Source organism: Dromaius novaehollandiae, chromosome 4 (genome assembly GCF_036370855.1).
Source record: "Dromaius novaehollandiae isolate bDroNov1 chromosome 4, bDroNov1.hap1, whole genome shotgun sequence".
Classification (NCBI taxonomy): domain Eukaryota; kingdom Metazoa; phylum Chordata; class Aves; order Casuariiformes; family Dromaiidae; genus Dromaius; species Dromaius novaehollandiae.
The window spans coordinates 67,652,991-67,677,325 of NC_088101.1; the positions used below are offsets into that span (position 1 = coordinate 67,652,991).

The 24,335-nt window shown below is 41.0% G+C and overlaps 1 protein-coding gene across 1 annotated transcript in view; it reads right to left on the minus strand.

Annotated features, from left to right (window-relative positions):
- Positions 1-21,416, minus strand: part of STIM2 (stromal interaction molecule 2) — a 73,957-nt gene extending 52,541 nt beyond the window's left edge. The window contains exon 1 of the mRNA XM_064511335.1: positions 21,024-21,416. Coding sequence (XP_064367405.1) covers positions 21,024-21,225 — 202 coding nt within the window. The 5' untranslated portion in view covers positions 21,226-21,416. The remainder of the gene's footprint in view (positions 1-21,023) is intronic.
- Between the last annotated feature and the right edge of the window lie 2,919 nt (positions 21,417-24,335).

Here is a 24,335-nt window from a genome sequence, read left to right on the forward strand (position 1 = left end):
CAGCATATGCATGCATTTTCTCTTATTTTTGTTCTAAAAGCAAGAATTCCATTTATTCTAAAAACAAAGAACCAGTAACTCTTGCCCACTCTTTATAATATGCAACATCACATACACAGGTTTTTTTAAATTCCTTAAAAAATGAACACAAGAACAGCCTTTCTGTAGATGAAAGGCTTCCTACCTGCAGGCTAATTTGAAATCATTCCAAAAAGACAGCAAGAGGGTGAGGGCTGTCATAAAAGGAGATAATCTTTTATATGCTTAAACACCCAGGATACATTTTTCAAATTAGATGAACATTCAAATTAGATGAACATTCATCAGAATTGTATACTTTTACGTATGCACAAAACTCAGTCTACTCAGGAGGACAAAGACTTATCTACATAATTGCTAAATATAAGATATCCTAAGTAACAAAAGAATCAACTAGCTAAAATTGAAATGAAGACAAGCAGGATTTTAGCTAGTTACGCACGGAGACATCTTAATACAAGTGTTCTCCCAGTACCAACTTATAACACCTTTCTTTTTTGAATCCCATAGGTATAGCTACCTAATAGAGCATGGTAACATATGCTAAGTTTGTATACCAGTAACTGGGCACATGCCTGTTGACCTATTTCAGAGAAACACCTGTAGTAGCCTAATGCAACTAACAAGGGAGGAAGAATTCAAGGATGGCTTTCAACCTTGTGCAAAGCAAGTGTTATGACAATTTAAAAACAGCAAAGCCCAGGCAGCAGTTTCATGCTACATTCTTCAAGGTAATGCCAACCTCAAGAATTTGTTCAGTCACCCTTAGCCTCTTAATCCAAACCTTACCATGCCACCTCAGTTCTGCCGCACGCTATAAACTGGACTGATTAATCTGTTTCTGTAGTCAAGCAAATTATCCACCCACATGAAGATGCGGCTGACAGAAGCCACACCTCAGACAGGCTTCAAACAGAAACAAGGAAATCAGGGCCAGATATTCAGCCATGTTAGCTGCATCGTGTCTTCGTGTCACCTGTGAGTATGAACTGCCTCAGAACTTAGGTCTTCCCATTAGCTTCTTCCCTCCTCTGATTAAAGCTCCACTGCCCAACAACCCCAAGATCCCTGTCACAAGCATTATACAAACTGCAGCACAAGCCGCACACCAGCTGAAGCCACAGACCCTTTGGTATGTCACTAATCAGGAATACAACTGAAAACTGATTTATGAAATTTGTCTTGGAGATTTTCTGTATGAGCGCAAATATTTAACTCAGCTTGCATATGCCTCAGGCAGGACTTGCAACGCAGTCACTTTTAGCATGTCACTGAGCAGCCTATGGCTAAAACCACCAGCCTGTGGTTTTGCATGCTCAGTCCATGGCCAGGAAAACAGCACGATTTGAACAGGTTACAAAAATATTTAGTTGGCCAAACATTCAACCTGTTATCTAGCACAAAAACAAGTTTACAAGATGCCACAAATATTGCCAGATAGCTACAGCTATATATTAAACTAAATCAAGACAACCCAAAAAAAACACATAATACTTTTACCTCCTAAAGCCAAGTGTAACATCTAAGAATCAATAGACAACCAATTCTAACTTGTTACTTTCTACTTTCAATGCAGTCCGTTCCTACAATAAGTTAGGTTGCTGCTTTTCCCATTTCTGTGTCACTTCTCCCTCCACCTCATCACATACACATACTTTGCTTATATTTCTCTCCTCGTGTTTCAGGTCTTCTCTCAAATTCTTCTGTGTTTCAGTTCAAGAGTCACAAGGCTTTCTTGCCAGTTTCTCAATCTCATCATCACGAAAGGGGTATTTTAAAGGTTCATTCCCAGCTAGTTTTGTTTTTCTGACACCAAATCCATCTCCTTACCACATCTTCCTAATCTTTTTCTACCATGAACATCATGTATGTCATACATAGCAGCCCATCATTTCTCTTACTTGTTTACAATGACCTGATACTTCCCCCCGTCTCAAAATTCAGTTCCTCACTTTCTAAATCTTTTCTTCTTTTTAAAGCAGTGACAACAATGTGTTTCCCTTCACTCTTGCTGGCTGTGTTATAGCAGTTCATTCTGGTCAGCTTCTCTTTTTTTAATCAACAACAGAATGGCACAGAGGCATAACTAGACACTATTGATAAGTTTGCTTTTTCACTAGACCAGCCAAATCAATTTCCACAAACACCCTGTCCTCTAAACAATGTTAAGAGCTGAAATCTTTTTCAAAGTACACCAAAGATCACATTGCAGAGAGGAATGAATGCCATACAGTCCTAACTATTTTACCTCCTGTGTTTAAAAGATTTTAAGCTATTTTCCCTTCTGTTTGGAAAAGGACAGAGGGAAGAAATGTCATGGAAACCCACAAATTTGACTAACTTCTAGGGCTAAAACCCAAAACACTCAGTAGAATATCATCACTTGAAGTCCAACATCGTACATGACTAGCAAAAACAGCCTTATTACTCGTATTTGCAGTTCTATGGGATTTGGCAGGGGACATGGAGAGATGGGAAGCACAAAAATCAATACGAGCTTCTTCAAATATTTGTCATTGCTTTATAAAAATAATACATTTTTGTATGAACATATATCTTTGTAGCCAACAACCACTTACTCCAAACCTGCAGTTAGAGAATAATATATTAACAGTTATAGCCTGAGAAGCTATATAAATAGTCAATTCCAGACAAAGTGAATTATGTCACTGTAGTTGCACGTAAATCTTATTTTAATACATGTCTTTTAAGTAGGAGAGTCATCTGAGATTAACAGCAGATCTGTACAGGACAGCTAGGAGATTGTGCAGACCTAAAGGAAGCAATATTTCCATAATTACATACTGAATTGGAGATATTAATATAATTCACTAAAATCTAAGCAATATTAGCTAAGAAGATTTGTGCATGGGTACATATACAAACAAAAGGTTTGTTAATGGAAGTTACTCCAAAAAGCTGGTAGTTTTAATCAATTGGTAGGTAAAACTTTTTATTTGTAGAAATCAAGAAAATTTCACTGTTCATTTCAGTTTGAATCCACAGAAATGCTTGGTCATGCACAGTCAGTTCCTGTTAGAATGTTTTCCCTTTGCTTGCTTTTAAATATAAAGTTTGTTTACCAAATTGGGAAAAAATACCACTTCCCCTTAATATCTTTCTTTTCCTCAGCATAGCAGGGTGCCTTGATTTTTCTCTTTCCTTATCAATACAATAAATATCACATAACTATTTTCCAGGAGGAAAAAACAGCTATATTCAGTTTTGTTTGGAAAATGCTGACTTTGTTTCTTGAAACTTATCCAACATTTTACTGGAAGTCAAATTTAACAGCCAATAAGTCACATAAAATCCTTCTATAGACAGCTGTACTAAATGGAAAAGATGGTGAAACTTGTATAGCCAGACAAAACAATTTTTCAGAGCTAGAATACAAACACAGCAGAGAAATACCAAACACCATGTACAGAAGAAACCTTTTTATACTGAAAGCATTTCTCAGTTTGCACCCAAAACACAAATTAAGACTTCCTTCCCCCCCCATGCTGAACTATAAGTTTCATAGTAGAACTGATACCAAGCATAATAATCTTCTTCCTTCCTGCTGAATTTTGCTGTTGACAAAGTAAAGCATGCCAACAGCAAATGCCATCTCTGACAATTTCAAGAGCAATCCTAGCTAGCGTGTGGGGTGGGGGCTGGCGTGCAGAAGTGCGGTACTGACCACTGCTGCTCTGTGCAGTAAGTCACCTGAGATAATTACTCACACTGGAATTTGTTTTAGCAGAGAGTTTCTTGCCAGAAAGATTGCTAATTGGTGTTAATTAAATTAAGTGGTTTGCTTAATGAGCAGTCATTACAGTTACTAATCAGAAAAATAAAGAAGTAATTATATATCCTTTCCTTGAATACTGTGTTCAGTTCTGCTCACCTCAAAATAGAGCAAGCGGAGTTCCAAAGGGAGACAAGAAATGGAAAGTCATAGAAAGTCAAATAAATCAAATACTAAATTTCTTTTCACCTGGTAGTATTTTGAAAAGCTGCTAGTTAAAAACAAGCTACCTTTACGTGGTATAATATTCAGTTATGAAACTACTTCTGCTGATCATCACCACATCCAAGACAGCAAGCTTTTTTCAAAGGGAGATCTACATGAGAGAACATAATACCACGTTTGCATTAGGTTAGATGAAAATCAAGCAGTCTGGAACGTTCACGCCTCAGGGCATGGGCCAAGCAGGCAGCACTGTGTGTTAGGAAGAGTCTTCCTGAACCACTGTGCAGTAACTATATGCTAAACCTCTTGCAATATTCTTTCCCCAAGCCTCAGGTAGATGGTTACTTCAAGATACTAGATAAGCTACTGCTCTGATTTTGTAAGATAACATCTATGCTCTTAAGCAAGGTTTTAATTAGCTATTTTTGGATCAGTTGGGGGGAAGGAAAGATAGCACACAAGGATATGTCTAGAAATAGTATTTCTAAAGGAATAATAGTGTCAATGTCCCCCTGAAAGAGCCACCTCTTGAAAAAACTACAATTCCAAGAATTCTGAAGAGCTTCCATGTGTTTCTGCATTACAACATTGTGGATGGCACACATGATTTTTCTCTTAAAGAAGCACACACCAGTGTTTTAATAAAAGTTCACAACAGAAGAACTGAATCTCCACTCACATTTCCATATCTCCACTCAACTTTACTGAAGTTTCACTTGGAGTAAAGTGAAGTGGTTCTGGACAACAGATGGCAATGACAGATGCTCTGCAGAAATGCAAATAAGTAGGCCCTTTTATTAAAAAAAAAAAAAAAAAAAAAGTAAAAACATTGTCTGAGATTACTTTGTTCCAAATACAATACTCCAGTGATCTGCAAAGATCTACAGTCACATCCGAAATTTGATTCCAACATCTTTTACAAAATTGTAAGCAACAGACGAAGGCCACATACATGCAATCCTCCTTGTCTGTTATTCAAGTCTTCAAAGGAGGCCAAGTGCTCATCGGTAAGGCCAAATGATTCAGAGAAAAACAAAGAAAGCCCCTAAGATTTCTTGCCACTTAATTTCAGTGGCACTAATTTCTGGATAGTTCTCAGGCATACAAATTCAACTAAGAAGAGTCCAAAGTATTTTACTAATTTTTTAAACCCATTACCTAGCAACCCTAAAACCAAAACATGCTTAATCAATGAATTAGTTAATAATTTGCAGTCACATAATAAAAGCATGCAAGATAGTGTGCCACGAACAAATGAAGAATAAAGCACTATATCCCATCAAGTAACTCAGGGGAAAATTTCAGAATCGCCATGTTTCTTGTATAAAAAACACATAACTTCAGATTTGTCTTAATTTAACATTTCTGTTTTGTTTTATACTTGCTTTTTAAACAGCTATGAAAAATTATACACTTGCATACACATACACACACACAAAATGAGAGGCAAGGAATAATCTAAAGAGTCTCTCTCAACTTTCCAAACTTGTTCATTGCTGGGAGCTCTGTATGTGTCCCTCTAAATGCTAGACAGATGTCACCACTGCTATCCTAATGACTTGTATGCAGTCTTACAACACTGGGCTTTTTTTTCTTTTTTTTTTTTTTTTTTTTTTTTTTTTACCCCAGCCAAATGCAGCTGGTTCACCACTCCAGGACGCAGTCTTTGTCACCCCTCCCTTGACAGAGAGCTTCCCCCTGGCCCATCCCTCCCTTGACAGAGAGCTTCCCCCTGGCCCATCCCACATTTCCCCAGTGACCTTTATCTAACTTCTCTATCCATGTTCAGCCAGCATCCATCTTCTCCTGAATATTCATGAGGCAGGGTCAGCAATCTCTCATTAATTCCTCTAATTTTCCTATTACTACTCTTCTTTCTACTGTCTGGTTGGGCAATAACGACAGGTGATTGAAGCACTGCACATTGAGCCAAGCAGGTGCACGGATAGAAGAGGGGAGCTGGCTTTGACTCACCTTTTGCTGAAAGCTCACTATGCTACTTATGTTACAGAAAAGTATTTCACTCAAGTTATTTACTAGCATCACTGTACCCAAGATCCCAGTTCAAAGATGCAACTGCTACATCATCACAGGTAAAATCCTTTTGCCTGTATTCAATGCATTAGACTAAATGCTAGCTCATTCCGAACATTGACTATGGAATCAATCATCAACTCTAAATGCAATAAATCAGCAAAATGCAGAAAATTTTCATAGGTGTTCATTAATTGAGCAGAAACCACACACACAGAAAGGAAATTCAGACAGTAATACAGACCATAAAAATGCCTTAACTAATCTAAATGGATTGGCATCACATTTAAGAACATAAGCACCAAACATTTCTCAGATGCTCCCCTCTTAATATCATTCACCCCTTATCTGAACTGAACCAGGTTATGAACAACAAAAGCTGCATGATTTTTTTTTTTCCTTTTTAAACAAACCACTTAGTAAGTTCCATCGGACATTGAACTGAGAAGATCAGTAACAGGCGTGACCAAAAGTGAAGGTAACACTGGATAGGCATCCAAAGCCATAGTTTTGCCCAAGGAAAAAAGAAATTATTTAAAAAAAAAAAACAAGACAGAATATTAAGCCATTCTACACTAGATAAATCACCTCTTCTTTATAGACAGTTATTAATAGATTTACCTATAAAATGCTAGCCTGCAGATTTCTAGAAGTCCTAATTACATGAAACACATGCAGTTGTGCTCAGGAGTATAGAATTTAATAAATGCTGTTTTATTGCAACTTGCACTAGTCAGATACAACAGACAGACATTCTAGCTAAAAGTTCTCTGTAGATTCCAATATTAGCCCAAGAAGAGCACAGAAACTCAGCAGAATCCCATCAGATATGCTGAATGACTACTGAAAGATCCTCAAATAGAGAACTGTAGCCTCCTAGCAAGCTGCAGATTTTATGCCACCAACAATTTGTTAAGATTCAGAGTTTTCTGAGTCTGACATCTTTCAAAGACAAGCCCACATCATCAGAACAGAAATCAAGACTGCTGATAATTCTCATCCTTCCTACTGCCAAACACATATTAATAGTACCAAGCCACTAAGAGCAACTTCAATGCTGTATTAGCTTACAAAGACAGAGGAGGCAGACTAGCATTCTGCTTGTGACTAAACCAATCACGGTGGCATGACACTGAACAATTGTGGGCGAGAATATCACAATTTCCAATTTAGCACAACATTCTGCTATGAAGTACAAAATGTTACTTGAAGCTCCCAGATGCAATTAATGCAGAGGTGGGATTGTTCTTTCCTCTTCTCAGGGCCGTGCTTCAGTCTTATCTACAGATCTGAACTATTTCTGATAAGAGTTTCAGAGCCATATTAACGGACGGCAGTCTAGTCTTTGCTTCCGGTACTCCTTATGAACATACACAGATAGCTCTAAAGCCAGCTGTTCACCTTACAGTCACAAGAAAAGATCCAGCAAAATCTGGAAATTGTTCTTCATGGCATTTTCAATTACGTGCAGGTAGGCTCAGCATTGTACAAGACAGACATCAAGAGTTTGGCAAGAAAACATGAAAGTATTTAGCTTGTTTGTATTCCTTTTCTGTTCTTAAACTAGACCAAAGGTGGCAGTTTAGCTAACATGAATCATATGCAAGTATGCCTAAAGTAGTGAACCAAATGAGGTGAGAAGGCCCATTAAGAAGTTTGCGGCACATGCACAAAACACAGAAAGCGCACAAGGTCTGTTGGGGTGGGAGAAACAAGACAAGGCAAATGCAACAGTATTCCCCAACTAACAGTTAAGGATTTTTTTTTAAACTTTACAAAATATATTCTCAAATTTTTATTGCATCCTAAAAATATTCATTTCCTTACATTGCAATCCAGCCATTCAGATGAAGACAAATCTGTTGAACAGACTAAAAGCTAAAATGACTTCAAGCATAGATCATCTTGTCTATTTAAAAAAAGCCATCTACTAAGAAGTCTCACACCTTCTGAAAGTAATAAATTATGGCTAACAAGGATATCAAAGATGGGGAGAAGGAGTTAACACCACCTCCCCTTCCCCTGTGAGTAACATATTAATTATAGCTTCCTAGCTTGTATTACTGATTGGCCGAAACCTAATCCTGTAACATCTTAAAGTTAAACAACCTAGGAAACAAGACTCAAGTGCTTTTTAGAAGCCCTGTGAATGTAAATATCAAATTAATATCAAAATATCCAACATGAGCAGTAATTTTTCATTCTCTAGCATTCAGAAACTTAGACACATTAACAAAACATTAAAAAATATCTGATGCAAATAAAAAGTATTTAGGGTTAGATATAGAAAGAGGCTTAGGCACTTCTCCTAGACAAAATTTCATATAAAGCTGGGAGCGAAACTGTTTTGCCTATATCTGAGGTAAGCATCCAGGATCTCTGTGTTCAAGGGAAATCTATCTGACACAGCAAGTAGAGTCTATGGTGTGATCCGCCTGCCCAAACAGTGCTTTCAACCTCATGGTCAGACAAGCTTGCTTTCCATACTGTTATAAAAGGATCCTGGATTCCTCGCTCTGATACAGGCACCTCAAGAGATGCAGAACGAATCCCATCCTTAGAAGTTCTGATCAAGTAACACTGTGCTAAGTGCTTTAACGACTCTGAGTGCCACTAACTCAACAGAGTTAAACAGCAAATGAAAATAATGAAGAGGTGATGCAGGGAATGGTGCACAGCAATTGCTACTTTATTATGACACCACCACAAGTTGAAGCATGCATGGTGAGAAATACCAGTTCCAAACAATAGAGTATTCTGGAAGAGCAGTTTAACAACAATAGCCTTGGCACCATCAGCAGCCAGAGAAGCTGAAGACAGCCAAGCAAGCTCACTGCTGGAAACATCCAGTGTGGGAAGCAGCAACTGCTCCTGAGGCTGGCTGCTTCCTTCTGCTCCAGCCCTGTACCCCACCAGCAACCATCCCACATGCTTCCACCCCTTTGGGAAGTGCCGAGATAAACGGTAAGGCTTTCTGCCTGCTCAGCCAAATACAAATCAGCATTTCCCAACTTCCTCTGAGAAAAAACAGCCAGACAGAAGTGGGAGGATAGCTGCAACCCATCCTTTGGGCCATAACGCCTGAACAAAAAAAAGCAATCTCTAATAGTAAAAAGAGTAATTCATATTCAGATATGTAAAGTATATCCAAGTGTCTTTCAAATCTTTCAGGTTAGGGAAAAAATAACTGACATCATTGATTTTGTTAATTGCAAATAAACATCATATCCATTTCAATTAGAAAACAGAAAATGCCTAACACTCAAGCAGTAAAATAAAGGTTTTCATCTGTTTAACAAACCAATTAACTAGAACTTTTACTTTGAAGTAATCCATGTTTAATAGAAGCTTGAGATAGGCCCAAGAGCAAGCAAGTTTCACTTTTTGTTAATAAATGAGAAGTCTGACATCATCAGGTAGGGTTATTTTATAAAACAAGCAAACATGTCAGAACCAAAGGCCCATCACTATTGACGCAAGTGTAGCAGGGTATTCACAACTTGCAGACATGAGTTATTAGGAAAGCTACAATGTCTGCCCCAGCGTTAGCACTAACTACAATACTTGGCAAATTTTAGTTTGAGTTAGCACCCGTACTTACCACCTGTATGAATGACATAAGACAGCCTATACCATGTTTCTCACGCACTTGTCTCACATACTAATATTAAGAAAACATCCAGGAAATATATTCTCTACTAGGTATCCAAAAACTAAACATAGATGACTTCTCAAACACTTCACACAGCAAAAAATACAATATCAGAACAATGATCAGAATTAATGCATTTATTTCTAGCATTTGTATAGTTAAAACTCCAACAAATGCTATTCATTTGGATAATCAACTACTACTTTTATATTCAAAGAATGAAAGCAATAATCTGGACGAGACAACAAATGGTTGTCTTGTTCTTTGGCTTCTGCGAGAATGGTAATCTGCTGCTGACAAAGTATTTTGGGTGTAGAAATCTAAAAAGAGTAAAAAGCAAAAACAAGAAAGTAATTGTAATTTTACTAACTTTTGGCAGAAAAGAAATTTCAGCCTCCAGATACCATTTAGAAGATTGCAAGCCAAAAGAAAAAAATGCAAGAAAAACAGTCCAATAAGCTCAGTTTACAAAGTGAATCAGTGCTAGCAAGAACTTTGCCAATACTCAAGTCAAAAATCCCCCACATAACAACGCTTCCAAAAACTTATCATATAAATTATGATGAACATACTACAACATTATGATATTCTCCTTGAGGCATCTTACTCTTATTCTTTCTACATTACCAGTCACACACTTTTTTGCACAAAACCAAAAATAAAGTTTGAAGGGAAAACAGCAAGCACCTGCTGAACTGCCTTGTCTCAGATGACACAACTGTACCTTACAGCTACACATAATACTAGCAAAAACATGAGCTGGTCATACTGACCCAAAGAAGTCCATCTAGCACCACCTTGCTCAGCATCAGATGGCGCAGCACACTGAGGGTGCAGGGAAGAACAACTCTTCCATAAAAAAACAAAAAACAAAAAAAAAAAACAAAAAAACCCACTCATTTTTGGTCTGCAAAACCATCTGCTGCAATAACTTTCCTAGTTCAACTCCACCTGTTCATACAGGTATTCTCTCTCTTTAACCCCACAGAAACTAGGGGGGCTGGAAGTCTATTTTAAACTTTCTCCCGATTTTCAACAAACAGTACCAGACCTCACATCATGAAAATAACTAGCAGTCCTCCTGTAGTTGCCTCCTTTATAATATTCATGGTTTCCAAAGTGCTCTATCACATCCTCACTTGTAAGACTTGAAACCCATCTAACTGCTGGCTGCTACAGTCCCCATCCCTCTCTTCCTCCACCTCCTTGGCCTTCCTTGCCACGCATCCTTGCTTCCTTTGCTGCATTAACCCAGGGTTCATCCAACCTTTGCTTAGCCAGTTTTGACAAATTATTCCCACAGAAAATGAACCCAGCAATATTCTATCAGTTTAATGAGCTGAAATAGCTCAGCATGAGGAAAAGCACAGGCTGACCACAGTCCCCAACAAATATACTGGCTTCAGCATCCAAAGAACTACAGGCTCAGATCAGGTCTTTTCTAAACCAAGATGTTCTTATCTAGTTTCTCCTCATAAAGAAAAACACACTTCACATATACAAAAAGCTCTGGCCAGCTTTATTCAAACTTTTTCTAGTTTTACATATTTCAAGATGGGATGACAAAATTGCTTTCAAGCAGTCTGTGGACAAACTGAGCTTATACAGCAACATCGATATGTCATGCTATTTTCCTCTCCTCACAGATTTGTAGCATTCCTTCACGACCAACCACCACGCTCTTCCTAAAGAGCAATCCACAATTACTCCCAAAAATCAGAATGATAACAGATAATCAGAATTCCAATTATTCAATTAAATCCAATTCAAGTGTATATTTAAGGATATGAAAATATCCAATTAAATAAGCCCCTCCCTTCCTTTCTCTTCCTTCCCACATTGGTTTTTCATCTGCCTTCTCATTATCCTACCACACACAAATTACCTCTAGAGATGTGTGCAGGCACCTGCAGTTTACGCTGGGTCCCAGGTAGCATCATCATCCTGCTACTCGCCAAACTTCCAACCACTTATAAGCCAAGTAGTGTAATTCTCCATTTGTAATCTTTCTACACTGTGAAAATACATCATGTATGCCAACCTTTTTCTTCCCATTAAGATAATATTTTACCTGTGATTTTTTTATCACCCTTTTGTAAGGAAATAGCAATTCCTGTGGGCCTGATCCTAGCCAAGGCTGTGTATACAGCTTCCATGTTTCTGGAATGAGGAAGTTGCATTTTGCCTCTTACCACTCTTCAGTATCAAGAGAAATTAGAGCCTTGACTACTATGCATAGGATACAATAAATAAACAGACATGAGACAAAGTAAAACAAGTGCCTGAGTCCTTTTGTGACAAAAAAAGGACAGGCATTGCAGATGCCTAGTTTCTTAGGAAAGATGTTGACTTAATAAAGTAAACAAACCAGTTTTACTTGGATTCCTTTACAACAAAGCTATTTAAAAGTAGTCAGTTGGATGCATTTGGAGTTCAGATGGATTCTTTTTCTCTTTTGAGCTGGTACATATCTACAGCGTAATCAGCATGAGATATGTCTTTATTATCCTGCATTAATAAAACCATATTTCATCAGCTTTGCTTTATGCGACTAAATAATTATGCCAGGCAAGTGATTTTAATTTTAACACTATCTTACAATAAATCAAAGACAAAGACCTTTGCAGTAGTAAAAAACTGACTTAACTCCTGAAACAAAGGTTTCATTAGAAAACAAAGATTTTTTTATAAATTAGGGTAGTATTCATAATGACCAATCTCTAGAAATCCCTGCTAAAATCTTGGCTCTACTAACAATCTGAAAGACTCAATTCACAGAATTTGTACAGGGAGACTTTCCTTTATCAATTTTAAATGCCATTTTTTATTTTCACAGACGATAAAATCTAAGTAAAACACTGCTCTTTCACAGGTAGCCACATCTCACTTACCCACCTTTCTCAGTCACTTACTATTTACTTGATACATGTGGGCTTCTACCAAAAAGGATAACACTACCTTCCTCCAAAACTTATCTTCCTGCAGACACCCTTGTGCAGCTGTGCAGTGAACTGAAGTGGGGACCCAATCCTGCTGAAAAATATCAAGATTAACTTCCAGCTCAGTCAATTCCCCAAAATAGCTCACCTTAAGCCAAAATAACATTAAGGAAGCAGTCAAAACACATGGAGAACAGGCAGGGAGGAAGAGGAAGCAGCAAGCACAAAGGAGGAGCATCCCTTTTTGCAGGAACAGGCTACACTGAAGTCAGTTTATTTTGATAGCAAAGCCACATCCTTAAAAGACTACAGAGCTACAGGTCTCATACTCACTGCCTGCAACACAGCCAAAATAAGACCAGCTACAGGAACTGCAGTTGCATACAACCAAAACCAAAATATTAATTTACTTGAAATGCAGTGTTAGAATGAAGTCCAGGAGAACACATAACACAAGTTCACATGTTTAAGAGTCAATGGAATTCATTTCACTGTCTCTTATATGTACTTTACTATTACTGAGCTGTTTCAAAAGTAACTACAACACCCTTTATAGCTATGCCAACTGTGTTTCAGTAGATGAATTCAGAGAATATGAACAGGGCAGAAGGAGAGAAGAGACTGAGACTGCCATGCTCCAAAACAGTACCAGCAAAATTAAGACTTTCAAAGAAAAAGAAAAGGTTAATATACACAGAACAAGACAGGTGTCCTGAAGAAAGCCATCTGCAACTAAAAATTGAAAAAAAGTCTCTATCCTTTTCTGTTTGCATCTTGCTACATCATGGTGTAAGTATGAGCTAAATGATATTATGAAACAGTAAACCATACTAAGCACAAGGACAAAAATTAAAATTAACAATTTTTAAATCTTTAGGCAATGAAAAATAGCTTAAGCCAACAGTGTTTCTTACAGGCATGCAATGTTACAGTAAGAAATTATCTCGCAACCTTCTACATGTAGCAATCAAGAATTAAAAACAGTTCTACTGTAGAAGGAAGTCTCCTACTCAGAATGATTAAGTTTAGCATTTGTTTCAAAATCATCATGCATCATGTGGTTTGGGTGTTTTGTTTATTTGTTAGCAGTAAAATCTTTCTTGCTTGTTCTTCAAACAAAAATACCGAGTGGCATTTCAAATTCAGAAAAAAGCTAATCAAGTTTGAGTATGTCATTTTAAGACTGAGTTCACTATAATTACAGAGAAAAAAAACATAAAAATGTGGTGTTAATTGCTTTAGGCTTAGGCATAGAAATGGAAAAAAAAATCACCTGCTCAATAACGCAGGTAGAAGAGGAAAAACTCATCAAAATGTTGTTTCAAGTAAAATCCTGTAGTTGGGACTACGGAATTTCAGCATATGAACAAGAGTCATATTGATAATTTTCTAGCAAATCTTACTGAACATATTTCTGTATATAAACAGAGAATGCAAAGTCAAAAAAATCACTTAGCCATCCACTCAGCTATCAACTGCCACCACCTCTACAGAAAAAAAAAAAAAACAGGAAGTGTTCAGGAGTTATTGAGGACAACAAATCTGAATGGCAGTTTACTAGAATTATTAAATATAAATAGAAAATAATGTTTGTGTGAAAATTTCCTTTCTAAATGACACACCTAACTTGCACGAAACTATTTTCATTAATTCAGTTCACATAGTCACCTTACAGAATCAAAAAAATATATATTCCTTTATCTGCTCAACACTACTACATGTGCTTAGCAATCCACATATAGCTAGCTCCTTCCTTTATTCTAAACTGCAAAGCCAGAAAGCTACCATACCACACCTGCAGGTATGGAAAGTTTCCAGTTTTAAGGAAACTTACACAGAGTTTAGAACTCCAAAATGTTTTCTCTAATTTTTTATTTGATAAAAACTCATTTAGATTAATATTTTACATGATTTCTTTTCTTAAACACAGCTTTAAATATTTTCAGATATACCACTGTTCAATGTCCACCCTGGTTTTGGAGGCCAAATAGCAAAATGTCTCACAAACAATTAACTGCAGAAACAAACTGTACACAAAATCCAGAATTTTAACTGGAAACAGTACAGAGGGCTTGGTTGCTGTCAGTTTTTAAACATTTCAAGTAGCAAAGGAAAAGGTAGGAAACAGAAAACATGGCCTAGAGGGGAAGGATCAAAGCTGTTTTTGCATTCCTATAAAATCTGAGCTACTGCAGGAACTGAAAAGGCTTCGTTCAACCCAAGAAGCCTCAACCACCATTCCAATTAACACAAGTTTCTGTGGTGCTGCTTGCGGTTTGCAATACAAGCCACAATAGGTAGTGACAGGTTCCCTTCCACCTCTGCATCCAGGGATCACTAGAGAAGCAAGAAAGATTCATTTGCAGTGATATAATGCTATCTGCATACAAAGAAAATATTCTCCTGATATACTTAAAATTCCTTGCTAAAGACCACAAGAATGAGATTACAAAGAAAAGTGGTTCTTAACTGTTAACTCAAATTCTGTTGACTCAAATGAGTCAACAGTTCTGTTAATGGGTTCTGTTAACTCAAATTCTTAACTGTTCTGCCAAGAACATTATCTTCAATTTCAAATAAAGATTTTAGTTAAAACTCCAGAGTAATTTTCATTAAACAGATTTAATGACTCCTTTAATAGGCCTCTGAAAAATGCCGTGCTTCAGGGATTTGATGGAAAAGGAGCAAGGTTCAGAAGAAAAAAACAGATGTAGAAAGAAGTATGTGATTCTTCACAGTTAAGTTTGAAGTTTTCACAGAAGTAGATAGAAACTCAAATGTTATAATACAGTCATCACATTCGTTTATGCCACTTCTATGTTATAACTGTATCTTCTTTTTATTCACCCACTCCCCCTTTCAGATATGCAAAGATAGTTTCCATAGTAACATGTGAGACTTAGTAATATATCCAAAAGGAAAAATAACAGCAGCTTATGTAATAACTTGAAATTCACCTTTGTAAAGTGTATACATGCTTATTTTAGGATAACATACACAGTGATTATTTACTCTTAACACATACCATATATGGTCAAGATAAACATCTCAAATTCCTGTATTTTAAAAAGCTGCTTTCACAGATATAACAGTCTAATGCCAATGAATTCTTCTCATGTCGTTGATCCTGCAGTAAATAAAGTCAGCTCTTGTGAGATACACTTCTTTTGACAGAGTTTTAGACAGTGCATTAGAAAGCACAAAAACCTGAAAACCACAGTAATTCTTCCTGTCCCCCAGCGTAACAGCTTTTTTCAATATGCTCTTCTCGCCTAGTACTGATCAAGAACATAAATATTAAATACAAGAGAGCATATAAATCACAACACACGCTATGGATCAATTGAAAGAAAAATAAATTGTTTACTTTATACGAACTTGAAAAAAGGAAACTGGCAAACTACATTTTAAGTGTTTTTCACAGTGATAACATCTTCATGGGAAAGCTTCACAAGATCAACTGCCTGTCACGGATCCAGCCCTCCTGCGACAGATACCTGCCAGCTCAACCTAGTTAGGATAGACCAGTATCACTGGGGTTAGTTAGAAAAGAATGAGTCATGCCCGAGTTCTGTATGGAGCAGCTAGTCAGGGCTTGGTAGGAGGTCCCCAGCAAAGCCCAGATTTCTTTAGAGAGCCGATAGCTGAAAAAACGACACAGGAACCTGCTGATGGAGAGACGGTACTAAGCCACCCGGGAATGCCCGGGTAGGGTGGCAAAGATTTTTAAGAGAGAGTCTACTTCAGACTGCGGTGAGCAAAGAAAACGAAAACAGCAGCAAAATAACCTGGCAAATTCCCAACAGTAAGACCAGAGGAGTCTTCAGGAGAGATGAAGCTGACGGTCAAGAAAACAAAAAAGTTCACAGGATGCCAGAACACGCAGAACTCTTCCGAGGAACACTGAAAAGTTACAATGAAAGCTCCCAAAAGCCTGCTAGGCAGAAATACTCCGCTGTAGGCAAAGGAAATTTCAAGTGCTTGAGATCTTATCTCTAAGTGGGATTCCAGTGCCGCTGGTCAGAAATCAACATTAACTACATAAACAAAGACTACGCTTTTTGCTGGCTATCGATTTTATCTTTGTTTCAAAAATCTCTACAAATCCAGGCAACTGCAGCTGTCTTTGTCTGTACCTGGCAGTTATGCCAATATACCAACTGCTGATTGAGCAATCAAAAGCCTAAAACCTAGTTGCACAAGGTTTCTTTGTTGGATTTTTCCTATTCTTTATCAAGAGTAAGGAATATACTAAGAAATAAAATCTGGGAAAACTGAGAACAGAGAAGAAATGAATAACCAGATTTCAGGGACTGATGACACTGCACTGAGGCATTCTCATGAACTAAATGACAGAAGGACTCTAATTTCTGTCAACCCAGGAGAAATGGTAAGACTAGATCATGAAGTGCTCAACCACGGACCTCGAAATGTGAGTTGCAGAACAAAACAAGCTCAGGATGTTCAGCTTTTGCCACTAAAGAAATTACTAACCTTAAAAAGCAGTTTGCTAGAGAAGTGACAGAAATCTCATGGCTCACAACCTTTTAAGACCTGTGCTGGCAAAAATACTCATGCAAAGATCATTTTGCTACATGATCAGAATCACTGCACTCTTTGTGTTACCGCAGCATACACAAAGCCTCACACACAAGCACCAACTTTGAAATGGATTACTCTAGCTAAAGAAAGTCACTAATCCCTGATACTGTGCTTCCATAGTCACTTCAGGGATGCAATGCTACAAACAGCTAATGACTCTCTGCCATCACAGGGGCAGACATCCCTTCTCCCACTCCTGACCCCACTCGCACAATCCCACCCTCTTCCTTGAGCTGGTGCTAGTTAAAGCATCTCATGAAAGAGTGTGATAAGAAATCCATTGGCTTTTCTGTTGCCTGCTTCCTGCCACATTCCTGCAGGTCAAAGCAGCAGTCAGTGCTTACAGACACTAGGGACAAGAAGAGCTCAAACTAGAAGGGGGAGCAGGAACTCCCTCCCTCCTTGTCAACAGCAAACCTGGGATGAGCATGCCTGCTGCCTCTTCCTCTCTTGTGCTAACGCTGCTGCTCACATTGCCATCCGGGGTGGGGATCAGCTCCCAGAGAGGGAAAACCACCCTTCAGCAGCTACCCACATTAGAGAGGTTTAAACCAATCGTGAAGTTGCAGCTAAAAAATAGTTTACTAGAAATTCTCACTTCTCAAGAGCCTCACTTCCGAGTCACATTAACTTGAACAACTCCGAGTGTTAAAATGATAGAGAAATTCCAGAATGGAAATTCACTAAAAACAGCACAAGTCTTCCAATGACTTTCAGAAAAAGCTTACATTATGTTGTTTCTTCAGTGGTGCTACCCTTCAGAATGGTCTAGCTAAACGCTATCAACCATTCTGAAAGAACTTCATTATTCAAATATAATTCCGGACTCTCTCCCTCACCTCAAAGAGGAACTAATTTCCTGATCAGCAATTTAAATTTAGACTTTTAAATGAGGGAAAAAAATATTTCTCCAGAGTCACAAAGCAACTTGGTCAATCACTCTGAAGCAAAAGCACAGTGGCGATGCTTGGAATAGAAGATTCCTTAAAACTTTATCAAATCAAACAATGAGCAAGCACGGACTCAGAATGAATAAAAATGAAGACAGCCTTGCCATATTTCCACTCAGTGGAAACAGTTTTGTTGATTTGATTTTCATAACCATGACTAAATGCCTTCAGTAGTGTCAGATATTACATATACAGCTGTCATTTAAAAAGTGCCATTAAAAGGGCATACACAAAAGACAGCAGCAATGATAATCTAATAAGTAAACAATTGAGTGAGCCCTAAACGTCTGATGAAATATGGCAAGAGCAAAATCATGGGCTACTTCCTAGTCCTAAATGAGTCGCACAGCCTGTGTGCTCTGCTGCCTATCAGTGTATCTCTAGATTACCTTTGCCAACTTCTCTAACCCAGCAAAAACTTCCAATGACAGGAATTTGTTGAATCACCTATATAACTAGCATCTTACAGGTAAAAACTGTCCAGCTAATATTTAATCTAGATCTCCTCCACTGCAATATAAGCCATTTCCTCTCAACCACAGAGAAGATGGAAAAAGGGTTTTTCTTTTTTTAAATCGATGTTCTTTTATGAGCTAGTTGCATATATTTAGCAACACAAACCTCCCACAGCCTTTTCCACCACCACCCCCAAACTAAAGCAACTTAATTTTTTTCTGAGCCTTTCAGTCCCTATTGCTGCTCTCCTCCATCCTTTTTGGCTTGTTTAGCACTCAAGACTAGACACAAAAGGGCATCAAGACTAGACACAAAAGGGCATCAAGACTAGACACAAAAGGGCATCAAGACTAGACACAAAAGGGCATCAAGACTAGACACAAAAGGGCAAATGAGTAAAATAACAGTTCTTCTGCAGCTGAGTGTTTAAAATCTGACCGAACTCGATGTCCCATCTACAGGCTTCATCTTCAAGAAAGGAATGCCAGACAATATGACTTCATTCATGTTCATTCCCTGAACAAGCCTATATTTTTCTCCCAAGCTTCAAGAGTTCTTCTGGCACAGTCACTCAAACTGTCTGGGTTAGTTACCAACCAGACACACAACCAACTGAAGATACTGACTGAAAAAAAATGTATTTTATCAAGAGGGTGCATACGGTTCAAAACCTCCTAAAGATTAAGACTAATTCCAAGATGTTTCTTAGGCTTACACAACAGTTCAGTGTGGAAAATAAATAATATATAAAAATCCATCCATCAGACATTAGATTTATTGAACAAATTTATTTCTTCACAAGATTCACTCTTTTGGGATGTAGGGGAGTGACAAGCATCTAACCACAGTGATTTTACAGTCCATAAAATATGAAAAAAGATCTTGACTTTTTCATACAAACTGACACTTCAAAATTGGCTATGCGTGAAATGTAGACAGCATCAGCACTATACATAGCAAGCACCATATAATACCACCTACAACCAGATTAATTACATCTGACGAAAAAGCTGTTCCAAAGCAGTGTTTTCGGAACACCCCTGGAGCTATGACTCCTCCTTCACCGACTGTGGATGTCCCACCTTCCCCAGCTCACACAGCAAGCCAACAAACTGGACAATTCAGATTTCAGAAACATGCCCAGTCTTCAAACAAGATCACTAGATAATGTCACCTTACACCTGCATCTCCAATTTACTTCAGGAATCAAGTTGAAGTTTCAATGATTATAATTAAAAAACATGTTATAAGTGATAGATATATGCCAATAAGAAATATGTGCAGACTTTATCCACTGAAGTCTAGTAATCTTACCTCAGGATGTCACTGCTGTTTCAAATAACATCAGAAGCTTTTGCTCTGATAAGAAGCACACACAACTTAGATTTAGAAGGGTTTTTTCCTCCTCTCTCTTCTGCCCTCTCCCTCCAATTATGTGCTTTTTTTTTCCACGCTCATAATGTGCTTCTTGAAAACGCACATTATAACACAACACAGTTGTGAATGCTTTTGAATACTTCCTAACATACAAATCCAATCTTTCTAATGGAGCAGTGTCTGAAGATGGTGAAATTTCCTACTACTTATTGTTAAGATTCAAAATGCATGCAGGCACTTCTCTGGAGCAGTCAAAGTCCACTGACGAGATTATTTCAGATGTTTCTGGGCAAATCCCGTTTTCGACTGCAGCATTACCATGCACCAGGAGTACAGCAGCGCTAACGGATTCGCTTTCTAAAATATTAACTGAAAGCGAAAGCTTTCCGCGCCTCCCCTCCCCTTCTCGGGGGCGCCGAAGCCCCCCGCAGGGCGGGGGGCGTGCGGGGGCGGGGAAACGCGGCTCCCGCTGCAGCATCTGGCTCCGCGGCAGCCCCGCAGCCGGCGGCGCTGCCCTGCGGCGCTACCTGCGCCTCGGCGGGCGCCGCCGCCCCCGCCCAGCACCGCGGGGGCCGACGCGGAAGAAGCGGCCCCGGACCGCAACAAAGCGGCATTGAGCGGATCCTGCACACATCCTGCCGCCGGCTCCCCGCGGGGGGGCGGGCGGGCCGCGCGGCCCCCGCCGCCGACAGTACCGCATTACTGCCGCCGCCCCGCTCGCTCCCGCCGGCGGCGGCATCCCCGCAGGGGCCGGCTGCCCCGCCGCAGAGCCGCGCCGCCACTCGCCCCGCGCGGCGGCAGCAGGAGCGGGAGGAGGAGGAGGAAAGAGGGCGGCCAGCGGCGCTCGGGCGGCTGCGCCTCCCGCGCAGCGGCACCGCAGCCGGCGGCGGAAGCAGCGCCCGCGGGGCGAGGCGAGCGGCAGCCCCCGGCACCGCCGCGGCCCCCGGGCGGGACGGACGCTCCCTCCTCTGCCCTGCCCTCCCCCGCGCCGCGGCGGCACGCACGGCAGCCGTTACCTGCCATAACCGCCGCGCTCTCCGTCGCGGCGCCTCCCCTCGCTGCCCTCTTGCCGCCGGCCACGTCCGCCGCCTCCAGCCCGCATCCCCCAGCGGCGGCGGCGGCCAGGAGCAGCGCCAGCACGAGCAGGCGGGTCGGCACCGCGGTGCCCGCCGCCGCCCGCCCGCCCGCGGGGCGGCTGGGCGCTCGGAGCCCGCTCATGGGTGCCGCTGCGGCAGCGAAGCGCAGGGGAAGGGGCCGGAGCTCCGCTGCGGCGCTGCCCGCTCCGGCGGCGGCGCTCCCGTTCGCCCCCGCCCCCTGCCTCAGCGCCGGCCCCACGCTGCCGCCCGCCGCTTCCGGGGGCCGCCGCTGCCAGGACGACACGTCACCGCGAGGGAGAGGCAGCGCCGCGGGGCGCCAGAGAGAGGGGGCGCGGGGCGGGGGCGGGGCGGGCAGCAGGCGGGGGCGGGGCGCCGCGGGGCGGCTGAGGGGAAGCGGCGGCGGGGGCGGGGCCCGCGGGCCGCGAGCAGCGCGAGGGGCGGGGCGGGTGACCGCAGAGCGGCGGCGGGAAGCGCCATCCGCGGGGCGGGGCGAGGCCGCGTCAAGTCACGGCGGGGGGGGGAGGGGCGGCAGACGCCGCGCGGCGCCTCTAGCGCGGCGGTTGGTGCGGGGTTTCCCGCAGGTGCCGCGCGGGCGTGCCGCGGCGGGGGGAGGGGCCGGGCCGGCCCGCGGCGGGGGAGGCGCGGTGCGGTGCGGTGCGGTGTGGCTGGCGCTGCGGAAAAACAAAGTTGGGACCGATCGTTTTGCCGTGTGATGAGCTCGTGACCGGGGCTCCCGCTGCGCTCGGGAGCCGTCGCGGCGTGGCGGCGGCGGGGCCGGTGCTGCGGTGGCGCCTCCCCGCGCGGGGCGTCTGCCGGTGCCCGCCTGGGGCCCGCGGGCGTGTGGGAGCTGCCGCGGGGATCCGGCGGACGGTGCTCGTCCAAAACCCGGTGGATGGGGTTGAGCCGCGTGACAGCCGTGCGATCAAATATTTCACCGCCCCTTCTCTCTAAATGCTATCGATTTACAGAAACTTTTCGGCCTTATATAGTATGTTAAAGCACTCGGAGCTGTTGCTGCTTCTGCCGCAGTACTCCTCCCCAGTTTGGGGGAAGAACTTGACTAGTTGTGTCTATGCCCTGCCAAAAATCATGCAAGGGTGAAATTCCTACTTGGTAGAAATCGCAAGAGAGTTGACATATGCCACCCATCTGAGCCTGCACTGGGTGGTAAATCCTTTTACTGGATATTTTAGAATGAAGATGAGTGAGCTGAACTCGGGAAAGGCACCTCATCTAGGACAACCCGTTTTATTTACAGGAAAACCGGTTCGAGATCCTGGAGTTTGTTAAATTTGCCTTGTTCACATCAACACTGCAACAAATGTTGTCATCTGCAGAGAGTTTTCTAAAACAGACTTGTATGAAAGAAAATGCTGGCTGGCATGTTTAAGCTAAAGTAAAAATAATGAGTGGTATTTTAAATCTGATCCCATACAATTTAAATAAGAAAAACTGAAGTGAGCTGTAACAAAAGTTAAACTCTGATTTAATGGTACCAAAACCTTTGGCATTTATGAAATTAATATAGCACTATTAAATGCAGCAGGAAATAATTTCTTTAGAGTCATAGCTAACTTGCCTATGTCATCGCAGGCGGAGTGTATTTTCATGCAATAAACAAAACTTTAAAACTGTTATACAGGACATAGTGATTTGGGAAATCTCCGTGTAAACCTAATGAATTCTGTCTGAATTGTGAACTCTATGCATAGCCTTATCATTTCTGTTGCTGAATACAACAGCTTTAAAGACCAACAGTATCTGAGTAGATCTTGTTCGAAGAGAACAATGAAATGGCTGCATCTTATGAAAACTTGTTCAGTATGTTTAACTTTAGGGAGGGGAGCTGGAGCAATGTAAATTCCCCAGATGGAAACAAAGAAACCAGCTGTTAATTTAATTTGTTAATTTTAAAATACAACGAGATAAGTATTCATAAAAGGTACACAAAAGAGGCAAGTTTCCTGAATGAATGGGAACTGTTTTAATTGAGAGAACCACTAGAGTCAGAGGATACGGATTGCATGAATCCTGTAGAGAAATGCCATACCTCAAAGGAATATGGGAGCTGGAAGCATGTGAGCAGATGTGAGCTGCCAACAGTAAAAGAGAGCACTTCAATGAAAGGCTATGGGCCTGAAGTAGAAAATGAGTTTTGCTGAAAATCCTCATGCAAAGTCTGTTCATTTTCACCTTTTGATTTCAGCTACAAGGTCCTCAAATCAAGAGTTCTGGAAAAGGTTGGTCTCAGGTAATATGCATGTCCTGGAGCTGATTGAGGTCACTACTTGTCAGGGCACTTTAGCAAAAGACCTCACAATCAAAGCGTATTAAATGGAAATATTCTGAGGGAATAAACTGATGAGGTAAGAAGCAAAACCACTGTGTGGATCCAAATACAGATTTACCAGGGAAGAAGATAAAGACTGTAGTTCTCTTATCAGTCATCTTCACAAGGACCTCCTCAGGTACTGCCACATCACATCATGCAGATCCAGCTGCATAAGCTCCAAATCAGAGAAGCTATCTAACCTGGGCTGCAGGACCTATGAATCCACAGCAACTTAAAACACAAGTAGTTTCAATGGGAGGACCCAACTACTGCTGAGTATCCTGCAGTACTTGATCATAAAATCATAGAATAATTTAGGACCTCCAGAGGTCATCGTGTCTAAACCGCCTACTCAAGTCAAGGCCAAGTTCAAAGTTAGGTTGGGTTGTTCAGGACCTTGTCCAGTTGACTTGACAATCTGAAAGAGTGGTGATTCCACACCCTCTCTGGACAGCCTTAGCCTTTTCAGTGTTTAACCACCCTCACTGTGAATTTTTTTCCTTAGATCCAGTTAGAATTTCTCTTGCTGCACATTGAGACCATTGCCTCTTGTCCCTTTACTGTATGTCTCCAAGAAAAGTCTAATTTTATCTTCCCTATGACCACTCATAATGTAGTTGAAGACAGCAATTTAATTGCCCCTTAAATCTTCTCTTTCCAGGCTGAAGAAACTCAGCACTCTCAGTCTCTCCTTGTACATATCATGCTCCAGCCCTTACCATCTTGTTGGCCCTTTGCTGTACTCACTCTGGTTTGTCAACATCTTTCTTGTACTGCGGCGGCCAAAATCAGACACAGTCTCCAGATGCAGTCTCCCAAGTGCCAAAGAGATCACTTTCTTTGAACTGCTGGCTATGCTTTTGCAATACCAATATATGGTTTGCCTTCACTGTTGGAGG